Source organism: Mandrillus leucophaeus, unplaced genomic scaffold (assembly GCF_000951045.1).
Source record: "Mandrillus leucophaeus isolate KB7577 unplaced genomic scaffold, Mleu.le_1.0 Scaffold929, whole genome shotgun sequence".
NCBI classification, from domain to species: Eukaryota; Metazoa; Chordata; class Mammalia; order Primates; family Cercopithecidae; genus Mandrillus; species Mandrillus leucophaeus.
In genome coordinates, this window is record NW_012110130.1 from 850,010 (window position 1) to 863,209 (window position 13,200).

The window sequence follows — 13,200 nt, forward strand, 5'->3', positions numbered from 1 at the left end:
TATGTGGTCCTTCAGGACCAAGGAGCATGACCTGCCTCTCGCCACCCTCTCCCCTCCATGCCAGCTGGGATTCAGCTTCAGCCTGGGTGGCCAGAAGGGGCAGAGTTTTCCTCTGGGTCTTGGAAGCTGCCCCAGGTGGTACACCCAGCCACCCAGCCTACACAGAAGACCTCAGAGGAAATGGAGGAGCCAAACGTTCACTAAACGGGCTTTGGTGAAAGGAGCCAAGACAAAACCCAGCTCTGAGCTTAATTAGAAAGAGTGCTTAATCCCTCCCCCAACAAATGCAGATTGCCCACAAAGGAGAACAGGAACCCAGTGGCCAGGAAGACCCGCAGCCTTATAAAGAAGCACTTTGGGCTGTGTAGGGCAGCTCCGCTATGATCTGATACAATGACTATTGTCAAGGAGGGTTGTTTTTCCATGTTTTTGTATCCTTTTCTTCACATTTTCTTTTGCTACCTAATTTCATGCATCAGAGGTCAAAAGACAAAAGGTCAGGCCTGGTTTAGAGACAGCAAACTCCCCACCACCAAGAACGTGTGTCCAAAACAGCACTTTGAGGCACCGCCTGCAGACACCGGCAAGTTTTCATCCCTGATTCTCTTTTGTCACTTCATGGGGTACATGAGTCTACGTGCAAACTGCATGAGAAATGAGACACCAACTGCTGTACCAAATTAGGAAAAAATTAACTAAACTGTTTCTATCTCATACCTTGTTTATAAGAATTTGTACCTAACAAGGAAAAGCCCATCTTGGAACTCTCAGCCTGCCTATGGTAGAGAACTTTACACACACACACACACACACACACACACATATGCATATGTATGTAAATATGTACATACATAAAATATATATACATATACACACATATATCCTATAAAAATAAAATCTGAGTACATATTTCTTAAATGTTTTGCTGGGAGGATTTATAAAGATCTGTCCAGAAAATTACCAATACTTGTTCTAAAAATTGTTTTAGTTGAAAGGATAGCAGCATTTCAGTATGAATAATTTAGCATGATTATTTTGGTATGTATTTAGTATGACTATTTTGTCCTCAGACTGCTAATGTTTTCAATTTCTCATTTTGGATTCTTAGGTAATAGTAGATTGCCGGAGTTTCCTTATGTGATAGGTCCACACAATGTGTTTATAACGAGGATACAATGTCATGATTTCCCATTAGAAATATTTTCATGATTTAGGGGGAAAATGACTTTCTGATTCTATGTTCATAAGCTCCTTATATTAGATATTTCAAATGGTTTTCATCTGACTGAAAATAAATTAGGGGATATCTTTAATTTTTCTTTGTGTAGAGGATTTTTTTTTTTTTTTTTTTTTGTAGATTTGCATTCAGTGCCAGAAGGCTCCCACCCCCAGTACAAAGTGAAGGAAAAGTTAAGGCTTTGGAAGTGTCTCTGGTGATGGCTAAACACTGAGACTGGCTTCAGAGCTCATCTCAAAGGTGCTTTGGCCCAAGCATGGCTCATCTTTTCCATCTTACTCTGGGCTGGGTTGCTAAAGATAGCGAATCAGCAGCAAATCTGAAAGATTTTTAGAGCACAATTTTATTTCCGGCACATTCTCAAATCCAGACTTCATATCCTGTAGTCCTCTGACCTTCCCAAAAGACTTTCCTCCCAAAAGAAAAAATAGAAATCAGCCCACAACCTGCCCTGGGGCTGAGGTATTCACTTGGCGATTTGCAGGTTCACATGGCAGGCTCCAGGGAAAGCACCCCAATCCTGGGGTGATCCTCTCCCACAGCTCTGAAGTTACTACAGAAAAATGGAGAATGAAGTAAGCGAGAATATTAAAGGGCCTACCTAAAGGCGCGCCTCACTTCCGTTTAACACTCTGATCTGCGTCCAAAACTAAAAGAATCGTTTAGCTTGTGCGCTCACCCTCACTCAAAATCGCTTGTGAAGTAGGCTCTTTTATGTTCCAATACTTCATGGAATCAAATTATATCACATTAAAATGTTATTAGTTTAAAACACATTAAATAAATGCAAGTCTGGGCCGACGCATGAATATTTAAAGCTCACATTACACGGTGAAATAGAAGAAAAGGGGGTGAGGAGAGCTAACAGAACATCGTATAAGTACTGATAGAAATAAAACATCCTATGTGCAAACTTTCTTTAGCAAAATATGGTTTTATTACTTACACTTATTATGGTATTGTTAAATTTGAAAATAAACATAAAGAGAAATGAACTGATTTACACTTGTTTTCAATGTTAAACAACCAGAATGCCAGTAAATCTTTTCAATGCCCTATTTTGGATTCTTAGGTGAGAGTGGATTGCTGGGACGTGTTGGCAAATTTTAAATACAACTGATTGCCTGTTTTCCATATTCATATATTGCGAATGTAACTCCAGGAGAGTGAATTTTATCTCAAAATTCTCCAAGAGTTGCCTTCAAATAGCGTCTCTGTGCATATGCATACGGCATACACTTGACGTCTGCCATGTGTACCTGTGCGCTGGAAACCAGTCGTGGAACTGAATTGAATTACTGGATTTGAGTTGAAATGAACCCATCCAAACGACCCAGGTCTGCGCTCTTTGAGGCTTCTCTCAGTAACATTTCTAATGAAAGCAAGAAAAGCGGTAAAGTAAAACAACAACAGCAACAACCCACCATGAGCCCCAGGTTACCCGAACACAGACCCATCGCGTATTCTAGCGCAACACAAGTATCTCCGGGTGGCGAGTCGCTGGCACATGGTGCCCCAGGAAGCCAGCACCCGGAGCTGGAAGCCCTGTATACGCAGAGGACCCCACTGCCAGCTGAAATGGGTGTTTTGACCCAAACCAATCCTCAGCTCCTTTCTGCCGCGGGCGCCGCCTGAAACCCCAAGGCGGCTGCTGGCCCGCGAAGTGCGCTTTTTGCGTTCTGCGCTGGGGAAGTTGCAGTTGGAGAGGCGCCCCCATCCATCCCGGCACCGCCCCTAGGCAAGACCCAAGTTTATACCGCAAGGGACCAACTCGCCGCGACTCGGCGTCCACCCTCAATGCTGACACCGTTCAGGCCCGGCAAACGAAGCAGGGCGGGGCTGGGCATTGGGGGCGCCGCCTGCCGAAGATGCGGTACCACGTGCGCGCTGTGCGGACCCCGAATCCTGTGAGTCCAGCTCCGGCCACAGGCTCTCGAAGAACTGGGCCCTTAGCTTTAGGGCGGGGCCTCTTCTTTGCCTCCTGCCTGGATGTCGGCTCCCACTCATGCTCTGCGCGAGCTCCGGAGCCGAGCCCCAGTGCCAGAGTCTTTCCCTGCGGCTTCTCCCAGGACTCGCACAGAGGGAGGCCCAGCGGCGGACTGCGATGGCCCAGCCTTTGCTAGATTCCGGGCTAGGCGTCTAGGGAAGAGGGGCACCGGGCCGGAACTGAGCTCCAGTTCGGGCTCCACAAGCCCTGGAGCCCCCCACGATGTTTCCTGGCTGAGTTAAAGAGCCCGACCTTGGCCCCTCGCCTGGCAACGTCGGCCTCCCCCTCCCTTGCCCTCAGCGTCTTAGCTGGAGGGAAGCTCGCAGCGTGCCTAGGCCAACCCCTTCTGCGTCTCTTTTCTTTTCCTGTCACTCTCTGTTTTCGGTTTCTGCTTTCTCCTTCTCACAGAATGCCAGAGCAAGCAGGGGCCTGGAGGAGCCTCCGCACCAGCCCCTTTTCGGGGCCTCCAATCTGCCTTCCCCACAGTCTAGTCTCCCCGTTCCATATTTCTTTCTGTATAGACTCTGCTTGTATTTCCTCGCCAATTGAGCCAGTATGTGTCTCTGCTTCTAAATTTGCCTCTCCTCTTGTCCCTCGCGTAACATTAAACAAACCAAGGTGTATTGAGCTGGAGAAGTCCTAGCAACGTGGACAGAAGGAATGGCTTATTCTGTCCTCGGAACATTTCCGGTCACTACAGTTCGGTTTCCCCTTGAGGCGGCGCCAGCGCCGGTTCCGCCCCACAGGCCACTGCTACTGAGGCGCCCGCTCGCTGTCTCGCTCTCTGGCGGTGTCTGCGTGTGTTCGGGTGTGGGCACATGTATCTGTGCTTGCAAACCAGGGCGGGCTCTCCAAACCGAAAGCTGCGCGGAGTTGGGTTTCTGGGATTCTAGGGCTGCGGTCAAGGGAGATGGGGGATTTTCCCGGGATCCCGACGCCCATCTGAGCCTAGACTCCCCGCGTTCCGGCCCCTTGTCCCGTATCTCTAGGGCCACAGCGTCAATTCCGTGTCCTCCGAAGTGGTTCGTCACCTGCTCCGCTGCAGGGACCCGCCCCTTGGGCCAACGCTGCGGGAGTCCGGACGGTCCGAAGCACGTTGTCCAGGCGCAAGGGGAGACCGACTCACAGGGGACGGGGTGGGCAAGGGGACGGCGGCTGGGCCACGGTACCCCGCGAGGGGGGCTCTGTGATTCTGACCCAGCACCGGCGCCTCCGGGCCCGCGAGGTTTTGACGACCAGCGGGCGCCCCCTCGGGAACCACTTTTGTTTCCCTCTGGTCTCGAGCGTCCAGAGCCCGATGCGGCGGAGCACGGCGAACCCACGATTCGTGATGCTTGGCCTGATCCTCTGCCCTTCATGGGTGTGGGCAGGAACGGAGTAGTGGCTGATGTCCCCTCCCTAATCCCAAAGCCCCACAAAAGCCAAAATACACATGCAAACTCTCACCAAAGCATCTCACAAACACAAAAACTAAAGCCAACACATGAAAACATAACCCCAGCCCCCATCAAAACGTACAGCTCAAAAAAATAAAATCCAAATCGAGGGAAACAAAGCACACACCACACGAAATTCCCTAAGGCAACACACACACAAACGACACCCACTCACACCAAATCAAAACACATCTAAACACCGCGGAGAAGGAAAAGCCTTACAAACGACACACAAAAAGACAGCCTGCAAGGACAAAGGACAAAATCACACAAAATCAAAACTCATCCCCAAGACCGGGACTTACAGAGCAAAACCCGCTAAAATCAATCCCACGAAAAAACAACACGCAAAACACCCGAAACAAAAGAATCTCCCATGGATAAATGAAAACTCACAGAAAACAAACAAAAACAAAACAAACCCTCTACATGGAAACAACAACAACAACAACAACAACAAAACACCAACACCCCCGCCCCCAGCCCGGGGTGAAATGTCAATTCCGGGAGGGCTTTTGATCTCCAGGCGCGGACAGGCCGCACCTCCCAGGCGCTGCCTCCCGGCGTGGGCTGGGGCTAGGCTGCGGAGGGAATGAGTCGAGCGCTCGGAGATGGCCAAAAATCAAATTGCGGGGTAGGGACACGGGCCGGCAGGCTGCAGAGTGGAGGCGGCGCTGGGGAACTGCGCAGACCACTTGGTGGGGGGGCCGCCCGGGAATCCACAGCCACATTTCCGATTGTGGCGAAATCTGTTCAGTGGATATGTGATGTCCAGTTGCCGCCGGGGGCCCCCCTTTCCTCGAGCTCTAGGCTCTTCCCCCTAGGTTGCGACCCAGCCTCGTGACCACCCCCTCCAAAAAACAAACAACACTCTTGCTGAGGACGATTCACTCTCCAAAACTGCCATTGTCCGGCGGGCCGAGAGTCCTCCTACGGAGCGCTCCCCCGCCCTGGAGAACCTTTTCCCTGCGACCACCCCGCTGCAGGGCCCCACAGGCTTCCAGTGGCCAGGTCCAGCAGCTGAACTAACTCGAGGCTGGGGAGGGTAACAGGGAGGGGAGGCTTGAGCCTGGGCCGAAGAGAGAGGGCTGGACATGCCACACCTCTGCCCGGTCTCTCTGGATCTGATTTCCTCTCTGGAATCAAGTCCTGGGGCTCTGGGACTCCACAACGTCTCAGGGCTCCGAGGCAATGCGATTCCATTTATGGGCAGGGTTAAGGTGTCTGGAACTCCCGCCAATCTCCAGGAGCTACTGAGATGTTCTGCTCTGCCCGGGTGCTCCAAAGCGGAAGCCCGGATTTCATCTCCAGCATTTCACAGCTTAACCTCCATGCTCTGGGCCAGAATGGAACTTGATGTGGGGAGGGGTTCTGGGACCAGGAGACTGGATGGGACCTGGGGGCTTTAGGGATCTGGCGCTGCCCTAGGGTCAGGGGCCCAGCGATAGACAGGGCCCCAGCAAATTGGGGTGGGGGGTGGATGGCTGGGAACCCTGGGGTCGGGCGCCGCCCTAGGGGTGAATCTGAGTAAACCGGAACGTCCCCTCTGTGCCTGGCAACACTGCCAGCCTTTGCAACCCCTTTCAAAAGCACCTGCGTGGCCGAGCAGTTAATTTCTTTAAAAACAAAAACCCGGCCTGCGCCCGTCTAAGCAGCGGGATTTGCACATGGAGATGTCACAGGCCCCGCGCACAGCGCAGAGGGCCGCGACCCCCAAGCGAAGGGCTTAATAGAGGGTGCGGCTGCGAGACCCGGGCTCCCGGGCTCGGCTTCGGTCTGCCCCTTCCCGTAGGTGCGCTGGCTAGCGCCCGGCGCAGTCTGAAGCCTTCCTTCCCTCCCCCCCATCCCCTATAAAAGTCTAGGGCGCCGCGGCAGCAGCACTGCTGCTCTCCCGGCTTCCCGCTCTACTCCGGCCCGGCCCGGTCCGCCACGTCTGGCGCGCTGAGCAGGCCCGGCAGCGCAGCGCCTACCCTTTCCTCGCTCCGGGCCGGCAGTGCGGGGCGGCGCGCTGGGGGCGCGGCGTGTCTGGGGACATCTTGTGATGTTGGCGAGAACAGGACATGATCTCACATGGCGAGAAGCTCTTTAGTTCCTTAATCATTTCACGGTGCCTTCGGACGCTTTTTTTCCACCTAAAACGTTTAGTTTCAGCTCAGTGATCAGCTACCCCAGCTCCGCGGGGGAGCGGAAGGCTTGAATTATTCCGACCTGTGAGCGGCCCCTGACACCAAAAAGAAAAAAAAAAAGAAAAAAAAAGGCACAAAAAAGTGGAAACTTTTTTCCCTGTCCATTCCATCAAGTCCTGAAAAATCAAAATGGATTTAGAGAAAAATTATCCGACTCCTCGGACCAGCAGGACAGGTAGGACCGCGATGCGGGCTCCAGACGTGCAAACTCCGGGACACAGCCAGGCCCTGGTCCCCACGCAGGGTGACCCTGGAGGAGGAGGGGGTGCCCGCATTTTCGTAGAGACTGTCTATCTAACTGCGGCCTGTTACGTTTTTCACCTATCTGTTCACACACTTCTGCATCAGTCCAAGTATCTGTGAGTTTGTTTGTGTTTTTCTGTTTCTGAATGTTTATGCTGGTGTCCTTCCGGGGGTCTGCAAGTTAGGGCCTGTGTGTTTATATAAGGGGCTCAGTGTGTGCCTGACTGACAATAAGTTTGTGTGTCCCTGTATATGTATTTTTAAAAGATATAAAAATATATGAGTTTGTGTCCAACAGTTTGTTTGCCTGTGTGTGTGTGTGTATCTTTATACCTGTGAGGTATTCGTATGTGTTTATAAGTTAGTATTTGTGTGTATATTCTTCTAGGTATCCAAAATGTGTGTCTACTATGAGTGTTATTTATGTAATTGGGAAATATCTGAGTGTACATCCACTATTTTAAGGGTCTGCGTTCACCTGTTATATCCCAAGTGATTTTGGAAGTGAGAAAGAGGTGGCTACACTGACCTTTCCATTTTTGGATGTCAACAGCTGTCCAATGCATACATGCCAATGTTCACATTGTGTCTCTAGGCAAACTCTTAGACGTGGGTCTGGGGCCTATGGAGACCCATGGTGTTTAGCATGTGCATAGTAAGGCCCAGTTTCCATTCTATTGGGAGACAGAACCAGGAATGAAGGTGTGAATTCGGGGCATGTGCCTCTTGGTGTGTAGTGGGCACTGTTGAGGCTACCATTTCTACAAACAAGTCTCCTGTGGTAGGCACAACCTTGAAGATGAGAGCGGACACCTGTGGCGTTAGTTGTGACATTTTAGGGACCCCCAGCCTCCCTTCACTTTCACCTAGGCAAGCCTCTGACACTGGCCTTGTACACACACACATACACACACTGTGTCCTCAGGTTTTATCCTGTGGGTGCCGCTCCAGTGGAGCACAGTGGGTGGGTGTATGTGCATAGTCTGGGCATTCAGCTCTGGTGCCTGTGTGCACACAGGCCTCTCTGGCATAGGTCCCCATGTGCCTCGCACAGGCCTGAGAAGTAGGTAGCAGGATGTGTTTATGTCTGAGAGGAGGTATCAGAGACAGTAGGCCTCCATCTGCCCTGAGGCATGAGTCAGGTATGGGGGCCCTCTTTCACTCACTAGGCCACTGTGAAACTCCCACACAAACACACTCCTGGCCCTGGCAAGAAGTCCTTCCCCCATCCCTGTGCCCTCTGAGAACCCCCACCTCTACTCCAGCCTCAAATACAAGCCTAAGAGCAAAAAGGATAAACTTAGACCCCAAGCCCAGGACAACTCCTGGGGCATAAATGTATTTCCAAAATCTGAAGAGAAGTGAGGGCAGAGATCTGAGGCAGAAGAGTGTTTCCGGGATGAGGGCTCAGGAAAAGGTACCTGGAAACCTCTCTGCTCCATCCTCAATTCTCAGAAGGCCCTTCTTCCTGCGTTTCTCAGCAGGTGGGCTTTCAGAGAGACCTGAGCCTGGAAGTGGGCGTTGTGTATTTGTTGGGAATGAACCGGGGATGTGTGAGTGTTGTGGAGAGGGTCTCTGCAGTCCTCGGGCTGGCTCTCCCCACAAGCTGTCTAGAAGAATGTAATTCATGACGGTCGATGGGCTCTTTGATTAGTTCAATCGCCTGAATAATCGTTTAATCAATAAAGCATTTCATTCCTCAGCACAGTTGGACTGGGTGGGGCTTGGGGTGGGGTGAGATAGGGGAGCCCTAGGCTGGCCAGGGTTTAAAATCTAGCGAGCCACGCCCCCTCCTCACTGATGGGTTGGGGAAGAGCTGCCTGCCTGGAAAAGGGCGACAGTTCAAGTGAGACTGCACTTCCACCTGTCCACTCCAGCCTGGGTCAGGGCTGGAGAAGAGAGGGAAGCTGAAAAGCTGTCCAAGCTGGTGCTCAAAGGGGTGTCCAGGTCTGGTTCCTATGAGAGCTTCTTCCTTCTCCCAACTTCTAGGTATTTCATGGGCCGATAGACTTCCTTTTTCTTCCTTCAGAACCATATTCCATTTCTTACCCCAACCTCAGTTTCCCTATCTGCCCAATGGGGAGGGAGTGTGTCCTTCTGGCTCTAAGCCCATGATAAGGTCAGGTCAACACTAAGCAGGGAGCCACTTAAGGACCTTCTCCTCTAATGTCTTCCTTGCTGTAGGGAAAGAAAACAGAGGTTCAGAGAGGGGCAAGGACTTGTAGGAGATCATAAAGCATGAGTAATGGAGGGAATAGGAATGGAAGGTGACCTCTCTGCCCTTAGACCTCCTGTTCCTGCTGGGAGAAGAGACAGATTCCCCCCTCTCTCCATGGACTCCCTTGGAGAAAAACTACTATTGGGCAAGTAGTAGTCTCTCCTTGCCATGGGAGCCCTTGAGTCCTTAGGCCCAGGCAGGTCTGGATGGGTTGAATACTTTCCCACTAGACATTGGCATCAAGTCTCACAGTTCTGGAATGAGCCTGGGATGGAGTGATAGATAGTAACAAACCCCTATCCATGAAGCTTCATCTCACAGAGCCTAAGAAGTCACATCTCAGGGTTTGTTCTCTGTATTAAATAAACGGGGAAGCAGAGACTTTAGAAGGGGCTGCCTGTCTCAAGTCTTTGGGAGACAGAGTTAGTCCCAGTGCCCCTGGCCTGCAGAATATGCTGGTAATGATAACACACCCTGACTAAGGCAGTTTTACACGATTCTTGAAAAACCTGGTTAAATTCTCATTTTTTCTCCATCCTCTTCAAGAACTCCTGAAAACAGAGCCAGGTCAAGTAGAGCAGACTCCTGATCCAGGGGCAGGAATCATGCAGGAATCTGCCGTGCCTTGACTTTCTGTATAATTTCAGGTCAATTTCGTTCCCTCTGACACTTAATTTTTTTATTTTTTAAAAATGAAGTTTAGAGAGAACTCAATGGGTTGAGACAGCCATGCAGGCAGCATCCCTGATCTTTCCAGAACTGAGCAACCAGTCTGAGCCCTATTGGGCCCCACTTTGTCAGAAGCAAGAACAGGGAAATGGGCTGGCCTTGGGTTGAGGGAGTCGATGTCAGGCTAATAGATTACTGTTAGCAGCCCCCACATCCTGAAGCGGGGGAATGCAGTGCGCTGGGAGGCGTGGAAGGGAAAGCCGGGAGGGGGTGTGTCCCCAGTGAAGCGAGGTCTTTGGCTTCTCAAACATTATTCTCAATGGGCTGTCTTTCAGTACTAAAACTTTCAAAGGCAATTTGGTTTACATAAATGAGTTTCTTCCTGGATAGTTTCCTTTCGCGGTCTCCTGTCCCCAGCGCCTAGCACAGGGCCCGGCCCAAAGCTCTGCTACTGGGAGAAAGAAAGTGCATCACTGTAGATCACAGAGAAGCCCGACTACGTTGAGAGCCGCAGTGAGACCAGCCCCGCGCTAGTCTCTTTCTCCTGGACCAAGGCTGCGGCTCGTGGGCGTTCAGAGACAGGACTGAGACGCAGTAGCCCGGCTCCACCGTGGACTTGCTGTGCAGCCTCAAGCTAGTCACGTAACCTCTCTGAGCTGTCGTTTGGTGACCTGTAAGGCTGGGCTAGGTGATCACGGTATCAGGTCTGGTCGCGCCTTTGGGGTTGGAACTTCCCAGAGGCGGCCCGCTTGGGCGGTGATGAATCACCTCCACCCAGGGGGAAACTCCTTCCCCCAAGAACGCCGCGAGGTGCGGGAGGGGGCTGCTCTGGGTGCACAGGTAAGGCGGGTCCTGTGTGTGCCACGCAGCAGAACACTGTCCCGAAGCCAGACGCCTACTATGTGAAACGGGGAATCGGCGCCACTCCTGCTCGGGCCGTGCCCTGGGGCTTCTATACAAGGCTCACGGGTGTCCGAAGGAAAACCTGCGTGTGCGGGCATATTCCAGCCGAGTTCTTCGATTTGGCAGCATCGCCCCTCCCTCACTATCCCGAGAGCGGCTCTGGAGAGGCCCTTTTGAGAAAGGTTTCCAGCCCGCAGCCTTTCTTCTACCCCAGACTTGCTGTGTGACTTTGGACAAGTCGTATCCTGCCTCTGGGCCTCGGGTTCTGCACCTGTGAAATGGAGAAAGCATAGCTTCGGGACCCTTTTAGCGCTAAGATTCTAGAGAACCTGGGTTTGTAGGCCTGAGCTCAACAAGAGAGGCTGAGGGTGGGGGTGTCACTGGCTGCATCCCTCAGGGCGTCCCACACTCCGGCCTCTCCAGTAGGTGTGCAAGCCGCCATGCTGAGTCTGAGCCGAGGATCTGAATTCTGGTCATTTCCGACCCACTGGGCGCTATCAGTGAAGCCAGTGCGGGAACTCTATTCCATCCCTGTCCCTCTGTGCTATTGCGATCTTCCTGCTCCAAGGCCTGGGGTGAAAGGGGAAGATCCGGACAGGCGGGGTTCCAGACAAAGAAGAGATAACGCCGCCACTCCACCCCAGCGCGCACTGCAGCCTCCTGGGTCCCCAGAGGCCCGCCTGGGGCCGTTTTCCGCAGCTGTGCCCTGGTGGGGGGTGGGGACGGGTGTCAGCGCCGGAAACTTGTCTACTGGTCAGGGACAGCTGGGTGTGGAACAAGGACAGAAGGTGGGCCCAAGGGTCGACCCAGTGCGGGAGTTTGAGAAGTAGAGCATGAGTAGATAGAAGGCAGAGGAAGGCAAACCGAGGCAGAGAATAAAACAAGAGGATAACCCAGGAATACTCCCATGATCACCCTGTACTCTATCTTCCTTACAAGTCCAGTCCTGGAGCAGGCATCTCAAAGCCCTTGTTTTGGTGGATTTATGTTTAATATTAGCGGAACATCACTCCTGAAATACAAAGTGAGTCTTCAGACCACTTCCCTGAGTTGCTGGGGGCAAGGGAATCCTCAGTGTATTTCTTGTGCCAGGGCCCAGATGACTCACAAAACTAACTATAGCTTCCTGGGTGAAGAATGACTATCACATGCTTCCTTTTCAAGGTCCAGTTTCTTTGACTGTTGTCTCAGAGCCTTAAACCCCACCAAGAAACGCACTCTCTAGTCAAAGATCCTTTCTGTAGCAAGAGAGTTCTGCTACAAATCCATCCATTTTGTCTACATAGGGACAGGAACTTCCTCTGTAGACGGAAGGTCGGGTTTTCCCGTCAACTGGAAGCTGCCCTACTGTAGCGCGCCTGGCCACTTTGCTTGACCCTTGCAGATAGAATGCGCCCGCACACCCACCCGCTTCAGGGGCCCTTATTAGCCCTGGACGCGACTTGACTCATTCGGTTCTCAAGGAACTTGGAGCTGGGTGCGGAATTACTCCGGTGGACAGAAGCGCAACACTAGCTCCTAAAGCGTCTGGCAGTTCTTGATCTGAGGCAGGAAAGAGGGCCAGCCAGTCTGCTTGGGCAATCTGGCCCAAAGCCTTAGCCCCTCCACCCAGGTGCGCCCTGGTGCGCCCCAGTTACTAACTTTAAAAGAGTGTGAGATTTTCTCCCCTTTCCCCCAACGTGTTTGCCTTTGGATAATGCAGCATTGAGGGCCCTGCAGGTGGAGTGAGGGAGGAGGGTGGACGAGGAGGAGCCAGTGGTGGTTTAGTAGGTACCTGATAAAATTAGGAAATAAAATTAGGAAATATTTCCGTGGAAGGAGCCTTTATTAAAATCTAGTTAACCCCACTCTGCCCATTTTACAGATGAGGAAAGTGAGGTCAGAACTGGCAGATATGCACACACTCCGATGCACACAGTCCGATTCCATCACGAGCCTGATGGTGCTGGATCTACTGTGCTCCTTGTCTTCCTCCAACATAGATTGTTTTTTTTTTCTGGAGACTTCCCCCATTCTCACCCTTCACTCAGCTGCTCTCAAGCCCTGAGAGCGTCCCAGGATCCCAGCGTCGCGTTGGGGAGGTCGAGCCCGCGTGGGACCTGCGGCAGGGCTCTCCAGGCAATGCGTGGGCCCCCTTCCCCCTCCCCACAGCAACGATCCACTAGGCCTTAGTCCAGCGCGTTTGTCAATGAACGTGGCGCCGCCGCCTGGGCCCCGCCCCCCATTCTCTCCCATTGCCCAGGTATCCGCTAATCAGGCGGAGCCCGTGGGCTGCTTAGCCAATGGGTCGGTGTTTCGGGCCAGGGCCGGCTGCCGCCACT

General features: G+C 52.2%; 2 protein-coding genes across 2 annotated transcripts in view; one reads left to right on the forward strand and one right to left on the reverse strand.

The window, feature by feature from the left end:
- Positions 1-2,155: 2,155 nt before the first annotated feature.
- Positions 2,156-4,961, reverse strand: LOC105532050. Its single transcript, XM_011970121.1, has one exon. It carries the CDS (start codon positions 4,580-4,582, stop codon positions 3,890-3,892), a length of 693 nt encoding a protein of 230 aa, XP_011825511.1. The 5' UTR covers positions 4,583-4,961; the 3' UTR covers positions 2,156-3,889.
- Positions 4,962-6,830: 1,869 nt separating this feature from the next.
- The window catches only part of PAX5 (paired box 5), a 99,733-nt gene continuing 93,363 nt past the window's right edge, over positions 6,831-13,200 (forward strand). Inside the window, exon 1 of the mRNA XM_011970123.1 lies at positions 6,831-7,021. Within this exon, the coding sequence (XP_011825513.1) occupies positions 6,976-7,021 (46 nt within the window). The 5' untranslated portion in view covers positions 6,831-6,975. The remainder of the gene's footprint in view (positions 7,022-13,200) is intronic.